General features: G+C 34.8%; 1 protein-coding gene across 3 annotated transcripts; it reads right to left on the reverse strand.

Moving 5' to 3' along the window:
* Positions 1-8511: 8511 nt before the first annotated feature.
* LOC121811085 (glucomannan 4-beta-mannosyltransferase 2-like) lies at positions 8512-12685 on the reverse strand. 3 transcript variants are annotated; one of them, XM_042211874.1, is made up of 9 exons: positions 12076-12685; positions 11883-11981; positions 11033-11285; positions 10094-10204; positions 9807-9943; positions 9601-9714; positions 9327-9529; positions 9025-9231; positions 8512-8868 (listed from the first exon to the last, which is right to left on the reverse strand). In XM_042211874.1, the coding sequence occupies exons 1-9, from the start codon at positions 12397-12399 to the stop codon at positions 8694-8696; spliced, it is 1623 nt and encodes a 540-aa protein (XP_042067808.1). In that variant the 5' UTR covers positions 12400-12685; the 3' UTR covers positions 8512-8693. The 3 variants fall into 3 exon arrangements, 2 of the variants coding, with proteins under 2 accessions (XP_042067808.1, XP_042067809.1); XR_006052504.1 differs by having other exon boundaries at positions 8727-8868; positions 9422-9529; XM_042211875.1 differs by lacking the exon at positions 8512-8868 and having other exon boundaries at positions 9043-9231; positions 9325-9529.
* Positions 12686-18391: the final 5706 nt, after the last annotated feature.

The following is an 18391-nucleotide window of genomic DNA, read 5'->3' on the forward strand; positions in this document are numbered from 1 at the left end:
GGCACTTAATATACATTTATTTTCCATTGACTACACCTTTTGGCTTAATTTAACCCTTAACCACCCACCACCCTCCATTGAAGAATCTTATGGAAGGTGGATTCAGGAATGTTAACTGCAATCGTCGCTAAGAATATATGGCTCATGATGAACGGAAGTTAATCTCAACCTTAAAGAATTGGTGCAGTGTTGGGTCAAGGCAATTCTAACGTTGAATCAATGGAGTTTTTCGGCCCTTATAAAGTAACGGTAGGATCATTCGACCCCTCCCAATTTCACCCGAATCTGCCTTCCCGTTCAAAAGTGCAATGACGACTTTCCATATCTATTCCTATAAAATGGTAGTTTATGGGAATATATCTAAATGATGGATAATCACTTTCTTTTCAAATCAAGGCAAAGCATATAATAGTACTAGTAACTAATAATGGGTTGATCACATAATTGTACGTGTTTGCTTTGTAAAATCATTCCTGCTCTAATATGTAACATAATGAACATTTGTCTAATAGTCCTTTGCTAATTTTCAAGTCCCTAAAAATAACCTCTTAACAATTCTTGAAAGAACAAAGAAAGTTAACTAATTTGGTTGTTGTGGTCAAAGACACAAGTTGCGTATAAAAGTAAGCAATTTCATTAAATACCAACATGATAGTATGTGGCACGAATATACGAGCTATCATGAAAATAATTCATTTCAATTTTTAAATCATTATTTTCATGTGAATAGTTCATGTTGCACTATTATACCACATATATCTAGTTAATTTTTAATTGGTGTTGATAAATTTTAACCTTTTAAACTCTAAAAAGATGATAAATTTTAATTTTTTGTTGTATCTGTTATATTAAGCGAATAACTAAAAAGTAAAAAATGAGAATAAATCAATTTGACTATAACAATTGCTATCTGCAAAAGCATTTATGTCTTTTTTAAGAAATTTAATAAAGTTTTTTTAAATTTTGACCAATTTAGTCAAAAATGGACTGAAAGCAGCGCATGGAATTGCGAGATTTGTTGCCCAAAACCCAAAACCTCAACAAATGTCTCTTTTGTCGGTCGTATTCGTCTCCTTAATTCACTCCACCTATTTGTATTAGAGCATCCGCAATGGGCGGACGATGGCACGCCCGATGGCGCGCATCGTCCGCGCCATCCATCGTCCGCACCCATTGCGGGTGCGTGCCATAAGGCGCGGACGATAGTCGCGCCCTATACTTCGGTCGCGGAGGATAGCGCGGACGATGGCCATCGTCCGCCCCATTGTGGCTATCGCGGACGATGGTCATCGTCCGCCCATTGTGGAGGTCGCGGACGATCGACGTGGACGATGACACGCGGTTTTGATTTTCTATTTAAATCTCGTTTCTCATTCAGTTGTGCATACGAACATATCGACTATCTCTTTACATGTTCTCTCTCTACATCCAACCAAAATGAATCTCGGCGACGACACCAATAGTTCTAGTTCGTCTGAATCCGGTGGTTTGCTTGACGAAGCATTAGATGCAGCCGTTGAAGAGGCCATGGCGGCATGCTATGCGCAAATGCAGCGCGAGAAGGAGGTGGCGGCGGCCGCGGCGGCTGAGCAAGTCCATTGGCCTATTCGACATAGGTCGTATGTCCGACGCGACCACCAGGAAGCTCACAGACGTCTGGTTGAAGACTATTTTGCCGATCAACCGCGATGGGGCCCGACTGTTTTCCGCCGCCGGTTTAGAATGCCGAGGTACCTTTTTCTCAGCATTGTTCGTACATTGTCTTCACGTGATGAATACTTCACGTTTCGGGAGGACGGCATCGGGAAACCCGGCCTTACACCATTGCAAAAGTGCAAATTCGTCAGTTGGCATACGGCACCACGGCGGACCTTTTTTACGAGTACCTCCACTGTGGGGAGACTACAGGCCGCGAGTGTCTGAAGAGCTTTTGTCGGGGGATAGTAGAGGCCTATGGCGACACATAATTTAATATTTTTAATCCACTCCTAATTTGATTCGATTTGAATCGTTGCATCTTATTTTTGCTAAATTATAAATAAATATGGAGTTAATAATTAATTAATTTGTGTAAGGGGGGCTTAGCACAAGAAAGATAACTTGTCGATTTAAAAAATGAAGATGTGAATCAAAATTATGCTCTTTGACATAAATAAAAAAGGTAGTTACAACTAAATTGTTTTAGAAGACCCTCAATTAATTTTAAGCTTAAGTACATATGGTGGAACGACTTATTGATGTATCTTAGAAGATTGAAATTTAATTCAAATTTGTCTCTTACATATTAGGTGACCGTTTATTTTCTAGTAATAGTCTCTAAAGGTTTTATTAATCTCAGTGCCCTTCCTAATTATAGAGCATGTTGTTATTTCCCATCTCAATATTGTTGTCTTTTTTTCATAGAGTGTTACATATCAAATATGAGAACTGGTCCTAAGAGACTAGTCTATTAAACGACAGAGCCTATTTCATTTATAGACTCCATGCTAATCGACTTGTATAACCGATGTAGAACACCGGTGACTTGTATAACCGATGTAGAACACTGGCGTCAGTAACAATTGACTTTCCTTAAGGGCCTTGGTCACTACTAGCTTCTTTTAAGGATTGATAGTCTTATTATATAAGAAGAAATGAAATATACTCATATATATGAAAACAATTAATTAGCAAGATCCACAGTAGAATAAAAGGTAAATAGAAATAGACATCTCAACTAATCACTATATAACTATAATATTCAATCACGTTCGTTTTCATCCTAACATCAATTTAATTATAATAAGATAATATACATGTAACAAGTTTTACATTTTTCAGCAAGAAGGTATGATTATGAAGTATATAGTAAAGTATAAACTCTAAATGTGGTATTACTTGGAAAACATGCTAATAAAATGATAAATGGGGGAGACCCAACCATTTTTATGTTTTTTTATTTGTATAAAATCGTCAAATACGTATTGTATTCGGGATATGTATGGATTTGTTTTAATTACTAAATAATTCAATTTAAATGCAACATTCCAAATTAGGCTATAGAGATTTTTTTCAAATTTAAATAATAATGAGATTTGGAAAATTATGAGATGTTATGGGACCGTCGGTGCCTTTCTAACGTTAATATACAATGTGCCAAATCAAAACTAGTTGGTTCAATAATCTATTGATTTCTTATTTGATTTCATGGCCCATTGATATTTTGAGGAATGCCTAATGTAATTTGGCAATATTTAATTAATGTGTAATACCTTCTTTAAATACAGGTGGACGTTACAAATTTTTAAATAGAAAATAAATATTGAAAAAGTGAATTGTGTGTATTGCTAGTGAAGATTCAAACTTATCTCGTTAGAAATTTGACGAAGTTAAGAATAAAAACAAAACCAAGATTAGAATTAAAATTATTTATAGATAAAAAGTAAAATATTTTTGTCCTTATATAATGATAAAGTATTAATTATAACATGACTATCAAACAGAGCCAAGTATTCTTGTCAAATACAACCATTGTTCATCATCGCCTACGGGAAATGATGCCCTCAACGTACCCATTTTCACGTGTTACAAAATGTTGACTACATATATAATGTCAACTACATATACAATTCAGGTCAACTATACACATATAATGTCAACTATAAGTTGTTGACATTTGATGTGCATGCTATTGACGATAATACCCCCGAGTTGACATAATCTACTTGCAGTTGACATTTCGAAAATGTTGTGGATGAGTGACTGAAAATGCATCTCAATTCTCAATTAAATTAAAAAATCTCAACGACCCCCTATTTATATATATTAATATTATTCCATAAAATATCACCCACTACTGACATTATACTCTCCTAATGTTTATTTAGAATTGACATATCAACTTCTATGGTACGAGATAAATTTAAATAACAAAATCACAGTGTCACACTAATATTTGGTAGCTTCTTTTACATAAACCAATTGCAAACCGTAAATACTTTTTTTAAAGTAAATACTACTAGTAATAGATCCAAAAAGAATTTGTCTCGAAAGCAATAATAGTTGAAAACATGCTCATAATAAAATACTCTAGTAGTAATAAAAAAAAGTCACGCATATATTTATGATTTTAAGGCAAATCACTCATGCATATTGACTACTTTGAATTACTTAAAATAAATTTAAGGAAATAGTATTAATTATTCATGATTAAGCCATAATTACTTTGAAGTACATAAGCTTGGGTTAAGCATTGATTTAGGGCACGCCACAATATGCAGCCGACAAGTCGACAACTTTATTTTCAGGTCCCTACTTCCTAGTAAGAATTTCACATTAGGTCCCTTGCTTTTCCCCAAATTAACAAACCAGGACAATACATTTTTTTTAATTCATTATAGTGAAACTTATTTATTGATAACTCGATTTCATCAATTAAAGAAAAAAGAGCTAGTATAAATACGTGGATTTCCTTAAACGAGCAAAAATTATAGGTGTATAAATAAAATTATGTATTCATATTGTTGACTAGCCATGGAATATTATTTTTTGAATGTTAAAATTATTATTAAATTCAATTTTCAATCTTTTTACATTATTATTATTTTATGCTTTTTCTAGAGAGTAATGATACTTTGACGAAAATGAAGTCATAGATAAAAATCACTAGTCACTGATACCAAAGGTCTAGAATTCAAGTCCACTATAGCACGATCTTTAAATTTATATTCATTTATCTAAAAAAGAATTATTAGTATATTTTAAAAGTGAATTAATTAAGTGTCTTACTACTAAACTACTAGAAATTTGACCAATGCTAGTATTGACACAGGCATTCTTAAATCATGTGAATTTATAGTTGATTCATGCGTAATTTGTGCATATTATTATTTAAAATTAACCCAACAAAATAATCATGTAGTTATAGCACCAGTGGTGTCTATGCTACTACTCAAAACATACAAAAAAATGAAAAAACCATACATTAAGCACATTTGATTTTATCCTTCTAATTCTATGTAAGCAACGTATAAAAAATTATTGCTATTCGTGTAAAGTGTAATACAATTCAAATACAACACCAAACTAGAGAGTTATTACTATGTCACCTAGTATTTTCTATAAAATTCGTCAACATTTGTCTCATCAGTGGCAGAATTAGGTGGCAGGAGACTTCAGATTATCTTACGTTATCTTAGGATCGACCAGAAACGCTATTGTTGCATTGCCGATCTGCAGTTTTTTAAGACGAAGAAGCCATCCAACAATGTCGATGCTCACAAATGACGAGCAACATATCGATACTCATAGATGGACAAGAAGTAAATAAGAAGGATTGCATTGGCATGATATATGGAATATTCTATATATGCCATGGATCAAGGGACAGGTCACACTTAGTGAAGCCATTGTCTCATTGTTATTACTATATTTTAGGACAGAAATTAATGAGACAACATAAAATAAAACTTGGAGCAGTCGATGAAGAAAGACACCCCTCGTTAAACGGGTTAATTAATTCAAATATTATATTACATATAAGAAAAATAATCAATGTAGTACCACTATTTATAGAGTCGGAACTGTTAAATGGTTTGGAATTAAAGCGCATCAAAAATTTCAACATTTAGGAGTTTTTTAATTAAAGTATTTTAATAGTGGTTATAAATATTTTTAATTTTAGAGGAGACTTTCATTTACGCTTATTACCGAAAAATGCGGGAGATCTACCTATGAGATAAAGGTATATATTTGCGCCACGTTGACATTAGAAAGTTTTCAATTTTTGTTTTTATTTTAATGTAGTGGTTATTAATGTAGAAAAAAAGGAATTTAAATTTGTCATGTTTTATTATATTACAAGATCGGATCACCTAAATTTCGTATTTCAGTCAGTCACCTAACAAATTTGAATTCATTCTTCCTGAGCTTTCTACTAATTATATTTTGATTTTATACTTATACAAGTCACTTTTAAATTTGACTAGATAGCATCTCATGTATAGTAGTCCAATTTCTATGCATTAATAAGAAACGCTCATTGATTATTTTGAGTTTAATATTGTAACCTTTTCAAATGTTTAACATTGAGGTGAGATCATTTTTCTTTTGTGTACGAAGATTGACATATAACACTATGATATGTGTTGCATAATAGAAACAAAGGGATGTATTCATTTCATTTTTTATCTTTTGTTCTTTGTTCTTTTTAATCTCAGCCCCACGATTTTGTCATCCGACGGTTAGATTGGTGCCAAGTGTCATTTAATAATGCAGATTTTCAGTTGAATAATGCACACCGACTAATAATGCACCATTATAGTATAATAATACATATTTTCAGTTGAATAATGCACACCGACTAATAATGCACAATTGTAGTGTAATAATGCAGATCATCTGGACCGTTGATGAATGAGATCTAACGGCCCATGTTAAGAAGAATAAAGGATCTAAGGGATTAATAGGAGAATAACGCTCTCATAGAAACAAATGTATATATATATATAGGTGTAAAAGTGGTGTACTATTAGTTATGTATACAAAATATATGCAAGTATATTACTTGATGGGCATAATTGGCTAGTTAGAACTTAGATTTGTGATTGGATCAAATGTGTGTTTTATAGTGTGGAGAGTGGCATCTAGCATGCATGTTAATATGCAGGTTCAGCACATGGCTTATCATAATTAACTGACAAAAAAAATTCCAAACTTATCATATTATTTGATTATTGCCAGCCCCTATTTTTAATCATTTTATTTCATTTATGCAATATATATACATGTGTGTGTATATATTATAATTGATCTTGAATTATTTGTGAATGGTATCCATTCGAGAACCATGAATTTATTATTCGTGTTTATTTTTACCCTTCTTTAAAGAGAATGAATATTAGAGGGGTTAGGTAAGGAGCTTATTCCGCATGCAAAATGTGAGATCATAACCTGATTAAGTTATAATTAACTTCTTTATGCATATTCTTGTGCGATTGTAGAAAGAGGTTGACCTACAATTACTTCCTAGGACGTCGTTGGTGGTGACGTGGATTAGGGGATGGTGCCCGATTTTCGTCGGAATAATGATACGACAGGTTGGGCGAAGTCAGAGTATGAGCGGGAACAACAAATTCACAAACGAAAACGATGATGAAAACATACAAAAACGAACAAGCGCGTACAAATTAATGAACGAATAAATATAATGCATTCATACAATAATTCTCACACGATCCTCAAAATTATAAAAATCTCTAATTTTGATTTATTTTAGTTATAACACAATATCAAATGCATATACATATATATATATATATATATATATATATATATATATATATATATATATGTGACTACGATGTTTTATAAACAAATTAAAATAGGAGATATAAAGGTCCGATAACTATATGACACTGTCACCAAAACAATTATATACTAGTACAAAATAAACCATAAAAATATTTTTGGCATGTGGCACCAAATTTATACGACTAGCCCACAGAGAGTAGCATCTCAAGTTGGGGTCAATTATTTAATTTCTTGTTCCACAAAATAATACTATAATATGCTTTTTGCAGATACGTTGCTTGTAATAAGAGCTATAGAATTTTACTTTTAACACTGTCGGCAATCATATAATATAAATATTGGTGTATTTATTTAGGGCCCATTTACAGAGAATTTTGTCAGATTCATAGTGTAACTACTTTTAATTTCACATAGTAACAATGCATCAAATATTATTCAATACATGGATATTGGATGGTACAATAACCTTCCAATACCAATCATTGTACAATATAATTGTACTTCATAAAATTAAATAACCTAAAAAAATACTCCTTATTTCAGTTGTATATTTCTTAATATGTTTTGTTTCTCAAATTGGAGGAAACTCAACATCAAAAATACAAATAAACCATAAACGGTGAATTCCTAGAAAAATCATGAATTTTGATTTGTCCCGTGACTCTGAAAATCAGCTATAAAATGAATTTTAATAGTTTTTCTCAAAGGTTCCCAAGAGGTCTAATGTGGGCAAATTTGTATAGTACTATCTAATGTGATATCCAAAAAGTTCAACGAGGACAAAATCACGGTGAATTTTACCATTTTCTTCATCACACTTTACAAATGTCATCGACTTAAAATATGTGTGCACCAAATCAACAACATATTACAAACACAAAATCATACTCACTCCGTCCCACTATAGTAAAGACATTTTTACTACTCCACTAATTTTCAAAGCTGCAAAATAGACCAAAATTTGAACAAAATTTATAACTTTTCTAGCTATTTGGCCTAATATCAACAATGTTTGGTGAATTTTGCCATGAATTGGATATTGACACAAGTTTTTGTATTATTGGAACATAGCAAACTCGAATAAATCCTCTGCTTTGAAATGCTATATAAGATCAAGAATTCAAAATAACACCAAATGAATACAACAGAAAATCAAGATACACTACAACAGGAATCTTCAATATCCAATAACCAAAACTACAAAATAATGGTCAACAAATATGGTGTTGTAGCTAGTTTTATTCTCAAGAATCATTGTTGGTATAATAAGAATCACAAATTTCTGGCAAAACTGAAGCACAATAATTCAACTAAAATCTTGCTAGTAATGTGTCAGCAGTTCTAAGTTAGTCCTATTCTTGGCTAAAGATCCAAGCATGAGTCAGGAAAGACCCCGGCTGCTGCTAAGAGAGCTCGGGGCAGCTCGGGACTATCGTGCCAAAGTAGCCGAACCCAGCAATAGTGAAGAAGATGGCTTGAGGGAAGAGATACAGGTAGTATCTATCGTGCCCATAGAAGATCCCGTGGCATCCACAAGCGAAAAGAAACGAAGCAATTCCCAGCTCCTGCAGTAGTATTCTGGAAAAAAAAAATATGATCATCATAGTCAGACTAAATGATCGAACACATTTTCAGATCATCGCTACCTCTCACTCCCCGAGACGAGCATAAAACACTTTCTAAATGACCGGTCTAGTTTCATGTGTCGTGTGAGGCGATATAATCAAAACATACCTCTCCCGGAGATGCTTAAGCTGTCGAGGACCCTTTGGTGCACTAAATTCAGCTCTGGATTTGCCCTCGAAGGCGTCTCCTAGTTTCTCAGTGACAATCCATTCGTTTGCCCTCTTGGCCTCGAACAGACCGATCATCAAAGCCTTGGTGCGATGAAACGACATTATGTTCTCGAAAAGGACCCAAGGAATGGCCATATAGAATGATCTGTAATCTCCAAACCCCACATTAATCAGAAAATGCAAATGATTCTCAAACTTAGGCCTAAAAAACAACTTGCTAGGCATTAAATTACACTACACCTTGGAGTCGAAATGCTCGTGTTTACGGTGGCAATTATCAAAGTAGCCACAATGGCACCCCATTTAGGATAATCAACTTCAGGCATCAGACTTACCAAGGGCAGCACCACACAGTAAAAAACGAAGGCGAACATAGTTCCCACGACCTTCCGGATGAAGAAGAAGTTATATATCATGTAGAACTTTCGTGAGAGCGATATATCCTGAAAGAAACACAACACGCCATATTGAATTACTGTGCAATGCCTGAATGATGTATTGGTACTGAACGAACCTTGTTCTTTACAATTCCGATCACCATCTTTCTGAACAAATTGGCTGGACCACAGGACCACCGATGCTGCTGAGAGCGATAGGCCTTGAAAGTACTAGGAAGCTCACTCCTAACCTGTTGACAAAAGAGGGATCGATTGTGAAGAAACACAACGAGAAATGCAGGGTCGAGAAACTTGTTAGTGAAAATCAAAGTCTAGAGTGCACCTCAATGTCGCCTAGGAAAACAAACTTCCAGCCCATGAGTCCAGCTCGGAGAGCAAGATCCATATCTTCTACAGTGGTTCGATCATTCCAACCTCCAGCGTCGTCTATTGCCCCGAGTCTCCATACTCCACCACTTCCTGAGACAAGTGTAATGTTAGTTATTGCAACTAACTAGCACAAAAATGCCAATGCATATGGTCTATCTATTCCTTTTGTTTAACAAACTACCAAGATTTACAAAATAGAATCTATTCATGCCTATTGAGTCCTCGCATGTTTTATATTACCGTTAAAGCTGAAGAAGGAATGAATGGATGATCCTCCTTCTTGCTCAATTACAAACTGGAAGTCCAATGATATTTCCTGCATTCTTGTCAAGAAGCATTCATTTGCATTCACTGCAAAATCAACAAAAAAGTTATCACAATTTTTTTCAATTCTAAGCAACTCCTCACGGTCACAGACAAGTACAGCAGAGCAATTCATATTTTTTCAATCACTAGAAAGATGCTACAAGGATCATATGTTATCCACATCAGTATTTTCACTCTTAAACTTCTATACGAGTCAATGTCCAGTATGTTCCAAAGGTAAGTATCCTCATGGGAGGATACAAGGATCCATTTATAATCCTCCGTTAGTTGGATTAATGGGTCGTCTGATTGAAAATGATAGCAAAATGCATAAGTCGTTAGAAGAAGCTCTAAGATGCATATACATATAGTATACCACTGTATTACTCTACTACTCGTATGTTGTGCCTTGTACAGATGCTACGCTACAAGAATAGGATTCTACACAATAAACGTAGGCCTATATTTCCTAGTAGCTTCAGTATCTACTTCATGTTCACTCACCACCAGAACTTTGGGATAACAAACTACTCTTTATTAAGCTTCCTAGTCTGACTTTGCCTTTATCCCGAGTTTTTCTCATTTTTAAGCTCACTAGTCCGGCTTTACGCATAGACGAAGGCATACATCTCAGTTCTCTCTATCCCTCTCTCTTTATCTTCTGACAGTTTTTGCAATGTTAGTTTTACTTCTAATTCTTGGCTAAATTCCCACAAAAAGCATCTTCAATTTTGTTGGCTTGATGACTTGAATCTAAAACTAACCAGGTACTAATGTATGACAGTCACTTTGACATCAATGCTATAAAATTTCTTCAATCATTTTATGCAAAATGGAGACAATCAACCCGCAGAGAGGACCCTCACTGCTTACCAAACCTCCAGCGAGCCTGCACAAGTGCGACCTCTGGGTTTTGAATCAGGACAGGCATGGCTCGTCGAAGGAAGTCTGCCTCCGGCTGGAAATCAGCATCAAAGATGGCAACATACTCACACTCTTTGACATAGTCCCGCTTCAGCCCTTCCTTGAGAGCCCCGGCCTTGTACCCCTTCCGACCTTCTCGAAGCTGGTACCTAATGTTTATGCCTTCACTCGCCCACCTCATACACTCTTTCTCAATCTTATCCTGCAACCTTCGTGTTATTAATCACGAGATTAAGACAAACACATAGCAGTAGCCATCTCACAAAACCACATTTTTTATTCAAGATAACATTTTTATTATGAATCGTAGATAAACGACAAGCCTAACATGCTGGAAATTTGGCACAATGCACAACCAATCACATCTCTAGAAAACCTAAGCTGCAAATTTGAGAAATTGAAAGATTTTTGAAACATGAACAATGATTCATCCATGCTCCAATGCAAAATCAGGAGAATTAATTACCAAAAATCAAAGAAACGATACCTTATCCTGCAACCATCTTGTTATCAATCACAAGATTAAGACAAACACATAGTGGTGGCCATCTCACAAAACCACATTTTTAATTCATAGTTTATACTTTTGATTCCAAGATAACATTTTTATTATGAATAATGGATAAAATGAAAGATTTATCCATTACGACAATCCCTAACAGGCAGGATTCTTGGCACAATGCACAATCAATCACATCTCTGGGAAAATTGAAAAATTCTTGAAACATGAACAAGGCTTGATTCATACTCCAATGCAAAATCAAGAGCATTAATCAGAACAAAATCAAAGACACAATACCTTAATAACAAGATCAGTAGAATCATCCAAAACTTGAACCACCAGCCTATCAACTGGCCAAGACAGCCTACACGCTGCACCAATGGAGATCTTGTACACCTGCCACCAATCACCAATGTGTGTGTGTGTGAGAGAGAGACTAAAAAACTCAAATAAAGCAATAAGTTTTCGCCCAAATTAGAGCTAAACCGACCTCTATCTCATTGTATATCGGTATCTGGACAAGAACCATGGGGAAATCGAGGCTCCCACCTTCCAAATCATCCCTCAACGGCTCCCATTTGTACCTCTCCGCGTGCCTTCTCCGCATCAGCTTGGCGAGAGCAGCGAGGAACATCATGTGAACCCACTCCACAAAGAGCAAGAACGACCACAGCAAGCAGAGGTAGAGAGAGAATCTCAAAACCGGCACTATCGCGTACGATTTCACCGCATTCCAAACCGGCGCGATGACGTCAGCAGGCGAGCCGAGAAGCCATTTTACCGCAGCCATTTCCGCCGCCGAAGCTGGGCCCATTTTTCCGGCTCGTGGGAGTTGTCAAGTTGCTTCCTTTATTGTGTTTCTTCGCTTTATTCCACTTCTAGTTTTGGTTTTTCCCCAATCTTGAAGCAATCGATAAAAAGGGAGATGGAGATGGGGATTTCAGAGGTTTAGATCGAATTTAACTCTGTCATTTCGCTCTCTGATTATCTCTGAACTCGGAGATTTGGCGTTGTGGTGCATTATTATGGCGATTGAGAGGAGAGGGAGAGTGAAGATTAAGAAAAGAGGTTTAGTGCCAAAAACGAAGCTCACGTGGAAAGTGCAGTTCACTCCCCACTCTCCATTCTCCACCCTCCCACCCCACCTAAAAATTTCACAAAACTTTTTTTTTACTCTTCATTCTCTCTGCTCCCCTACGTAAAAATCTCTCTGCTCCCCTACGTAAAAATCTATCTTGCATGAATGACGCCTAAACGTAAGCGCGCTAGATCCTAAGGCGCATCGTCGTCACGAAATTCATCTCGCCGTAAAAAGGAGCCCACACCCCACCATCGCCACCACACTGTCAACCACCACCGAGACATGCACCGGTGGTCGTACATGTGGATGAAGAAACCTGGGATATCCGAGATCTTCGGCTGGATTTTTTCGTCCCAGAAGATAACTATAGTAAGTTATGTTTTTTATCCTCAGTTTGTGATTTAGGGTTTAGGAAATGGACAAGATGGTCATAACAAGAGAACATGCATCAATGATCCCCGTGTAGATGCTCGAACCGAAGTTGGACAGAGTTCACAGCCCAGTGAGCCACCCACAACGGACGGCGGTGATAGGACTGAGTCATCTAACGTGTTTCAAAATGAAGAGGTATTATTCAGTACGATTGTATGAATTCCCCACTCGTTGGCCTGTATTTTAATGGTTTGTTTGTTACATACCAATCTACCTCGGCGGGAACAACCTAGCACACGTCGGTCTACGCGGTCAAACCAAGAGATAGTATTCAAGATCAACTTTTCACTTTTCATTTCCTAAACATTGCCAGTCAATTCGACCGATTTGTTGTTTGTTGTACACCAATCTCACCGGTCTAAGGGCTAGCACGCGTCGGTCTACACGGTCAAACCAGAAGGTAGTATTCAAGATCAATTTTTCACTTTTCATTTCCTAAACATTGTCAGACAATTTGACCGGTTTGTTGTTTGTTGTAGACCAATCCCACTGGTCCAAGGGCTAGCACACGTCGGACCAGGACTCAGCGGCAACATTGTGGCCGTCGCGGGGATCAGGATTGAATAATCGCGGTGATCAAGTTTGGGAACCTTAAAAGTGTAAATAGTGGTGTTGGTTTTTGTTAGTGTCTTGAAGCCTTTTTTTGGTCAAATATTATTCAGATATTAAATACTATGCTTGTTAGGGATCATCATGGGAAGACCCTTGTATTCATATATTAAATACTATGCTTGTTAGGGATCAAACATTATGACTATGTTTTTGTTTATATTTTATGATGTAGTTATAGTTAACTGCATGTTTTGTCTGTATTTTATGACTATACTTTTGTGTATGCTTTATTTGTTGATATCTACCTATACGTATAGTAATTGAGTACTGCATATTTTAACTTTGTACGTAGGGTGTTATTTCACAAAAAGTTTTGTACGTCGGGTGTTATTCAATAAAAAATTTTGTACGTAGGGTGGTATTTCACCAAAAGATGCGTACGTCATTCGTGATTATAAAACTTCAGAGTGTTAGTTTAATGTACCTATTCGGGAACTTCATTCGTCATTGTAAAACTTCATTCGTGTACAATAATTAAATTGTCACTTCAAAGGTTTAGTACCTAAAAATCCCCTCTTACTGATCGAAGAAGAAAAGTGTTACCATTACGTTAGGAAAATAATTACAACGCATAACAACAATATTACAATCTTCATATTTCGGGACATTTTTTTGGTTTTAACAATTTCTAAATTAAGACGTGAACACTCCTCAATTTTCATGCTCAATTTTAACTTCAGATCTTCACATTCGTCACTTTTTCATGCGCAATTTATCTTCAACAACACCTTCTACAATATTCTTGCATCGGAGTTGTTCTTCAAACTTGTCTCGTTCGAGCTTGATTATTTGAAAGTAAGTGTCTTGGTGATAGACCCGCATCAAACCAACGGAAGAATTTGCAATCATCTTCCTTCCATATTGGACAACGATAGTAACGTCGACCAGTATTAGCAGCCGTCCTAGATGTCACAAGCTCAGCCTCAAGATCATGATTACAATTCACAATTCGTGGACGAGGCCAATCCCAATTGAAACTTGACCCGAACGATTGAGAACTTGAAGAAGACATTGCAACAACGACCTGAATTGGAAATTAAACCCCAAAACATATTAAAAACTTATACGTCATTATCTATGAAATGAAATCCCCGAACAATTGCACGACACATCCTAACACACATAAACCCTTAATTGAATACAACCAGATTCAGCTGCAAAATCCACCAAAATTCAACTACAAAATCGACCCAAATCGGTCAGAGTGCAAGTTACCTAAATTGCGAGCTCAAGCTCAGCTATAGAGAATGAATTGAAAAATGAGTATACGGCGGTAGGGATCACATGCATTAGACGAAAGAAAATGGGAGGATGAATTGAAGTGAGAGAAGAGAAATTAATTTCATACCCTTAAAATGTAGAGGGAAGTACACAGATTAATTCGAAGATCAACTTTGATTTGAAATGAAATCCCAAAAAAATTGCGCGACCCAGCCTAACACACATAAACCCTACATTGAATACAACCAAATTTAACTGCAAATTCCACCCAAAAAATCAACCCAAATCGGTAGGGATCACACGACGAAAGACAATGGAAGGATGAATTACAGTGCGAGAAGAGAAATTACCTAAATTGCGATCTGACAGCAAAGTATATGACGGTAGAGATCAAACGACGAAAGACAATGGAAAGTTAAATTATAGTGAGATAAGAGAAATTAATTTCAGACACTTAATTTCAGATACTTAAATTAATTTCAGTACACAGCCTTGGGAAACATCAACTTTGATTTGACAAAAGTGCTGAGTTAATGTCTGCAAAAGTGCAGCTATGTGCAGAGTAGGCCTGCAAGAAATGGTAATATGACTGAAATGTCCTGCAAGGCATAAGAGTCTTTTTTATGTTTTTCTCTCTTTGTTCTAATGGGGATACACTGATGGACATGTGCTTGTAGTAAGACACCCAATCCGACCTAAAATTCCCATTAATATTACTCTTCGAAGCCTATAATCGAAAAGGGCAAGCACAATTGTGAAGCATTTATTAAAAGATTTGTAATCCCCACTATTTAAAAGTGATAAGGCCGCTCTATAATGAACTATTGATGTGGACTTATGGCTACCTAAATAAACGAACTAGCACATTGATACACAAAGCTCTTTAAATTCACATAAATGAAGAAATTATTTTAAAATTTACTGTTTCTATATTTTGTTAAGAGTAATTATAAACAAAAGTAGAGTAGTATGTTTTCATTAAAAAAATCGCACCACAACATAAAGTTCAAATGAAAAGAATTAAAGAATATAGAAATTCAAAGGAAGGTTTGGTGGAAAGAAAACATGCTTGTTTTGTCAATTTGACCAACCCGCTAAATTTAAATTAAATTTTATTCTTCAATACCAATTCTCATTAATGTCATCCCAAATTTCCATATTGGGAGAGTTCTTTTCTTATTTTTATTTTATTTTTCTTAAATAAATATGAAGCTTCACCTACACATTGTATGGACGTGTGCACATTATCTGGATTCAAAAAATGGTTGGAATCGAAAATACTGATTTGTTTGTCTCAAGATCACGATTGAATTAAAAAAATAGTTTGAATAAAATGGTTCAACTTGATTAGTGGGCGTAGTTACAAAAATGAAATACTAGTGTATTTTTATATAAATGAATTGGCCGGCATGGTCCAATATAAATACAATCTAAATCAAATAATAGAAGGAACCTTTTAAAAATATCTACGTGATAGAGAATCAAGCAATATGGTCCCATAAAAAATAAATACTTTTACAATATGGTCATATAAAAAATAAATACTTTTTGTGAAAGTGATGAATTTCCAATGACATTGATCGTGTTATTCAATAAATAGTTATTTAAATATTATATTTATGAATCATGATGTAGTAATTAGTTCGATCCCGCAATGATTCATTGGACCCGTCACTAAATAAATAGTTACATGGAATTTATAGTGACCGTACACTCACTCACTTAGATATCCTTAAATATAACACTAGATAGAAAATTCAGGCTATTATTTAGTGTAAAATCTTTTTTTTTATGAGGAGAATGTACGCCATGCCATCACTTAGACTTCAACTGAGATGCTTAAGCATCGATTATAACAATTTCATAATAGCAACCCAAGTTACATCCACGTCATAGATAGATCACTTAGGGTCGGAGCCATAAGGCAATGACAATTACAGCACATGAAGGCTCACTTTCGCTACGATTCAATTGATTTTCTTAACCAAGCCAGTCTTCAACAGACACATAGCCAGAGAGTCCTAACATCTCGTGAAGTTTGGATCATGTAAAATAAGATAAAATATTTATACATTTCAAACAATAAAAACACTCGAAACCTCAAAAACCTCAAACAACTTAATATTTTATAGATTCTACATTACAACTCCCTCCGTCCCAAGGTAGTTGGGTATTTCTTCTGGACATGAGATTTAAGAAATTAATATGCTGGTAGGTTAAAGTGGAGAGAGTAAAGTAAGTTAGGGAATAAAGTACGAAATGGAATAAAGTTTATTTCATAAGAGGAAATGACTCAACCAATTTAGAATAATGAGAGTATATAGTATGCTAAATACAATTTCAATTATAACTAACAAATGGGTGCCTAAAATTTGCATAAATAAATAAATAAATAACAATATAACATGGTTTGAAAATTTACAACAAACAATTATTGGCGGGTAACACTAAATCAGCTTGCAAATCAACTCCCGCCAATTATGCCTTCGCCCCTTTTTTTGGTTCAATAAATGAAAAAAATGTGACTGTATTATGCAAAAATTCCCACACACCCACTCGAAACTCACCGGGTCAACTCAGATAATTCAAACTACCTCAAATTAATCACTCATTTAATCTTATTTTCCGTCTCATTCCCAACAATATTTAAAATGTTTATTACGTTCAAGAAAAATGGATGATTAATCGTGTTTCTATTAAAAGTAAGGATGATCGTTACTAAGGTGTAAAATAATTAGGGAAATACATTTTAGTTTAATATAGATCTATAATAATTATACTATTTTTTTTAGTATATGTTCCAATGGTTGTATCATATTACTCTTTTAGAAATAATTATCATGAAATTAGTATGACAAAATCACATCGTTTTATATATACCGTCAAATTTTAATAACAATTAAAATATAATAACGTCAATTTATAAAAAATAATGCCGTTTCATTGCTTTAAATTTTGTCCATTATGAGACAATTAAGAATTAAGAAAAAATAAAAAAGTTATAATATTAGAAATTCAAAATTTTAAAGTTATGAGATTGATCAAAAAATTAACATAAAAATATTTTTGAATAAAAATGATTCCATTTTTGTTGGGATTTTTCATAAAAAAGCTTGGGGTGGAAAATTGAGTTCGTAAAATGTCCAACACTCATACTTTTAGTTTTCTGCAGAGTAATTTATACGAATTTTATATTTTTCATATGCAACTTAGTGTTTAAAATAAGTAGTTCTATGATAATTACTCCATTGAAAATCCTAAAAATTAGGATTATCATTTAAAGAAACCTTAGCCCCCTTGAGTACAAATTAAAAAAAGTAGAGCTTTATAAAATAAAATAAAATTCACGAAATAAAAAAATATGGAAATATTCCGCGGTAATTGAAATTTTAAGACTCGGACGAGTCTTGCGAGTCGACTCAGGCAGTAATTAATCTGACTATCCCGAGACGAAAGAATC

This window comes from Salvia splendens, chromosome 7 (genome assembly GCF_004379255.2).
Source record: "Salvia splendens isolate huo1 chromosome 7, SspV2, whole genome shotgun sequence".
Lineage (NCBI taxonomy): Eukaryota > Viridiplantae > Streptophyta > Magnoliopsida > Lamiales > Lamiaceae > Salvia > Salvia splendens.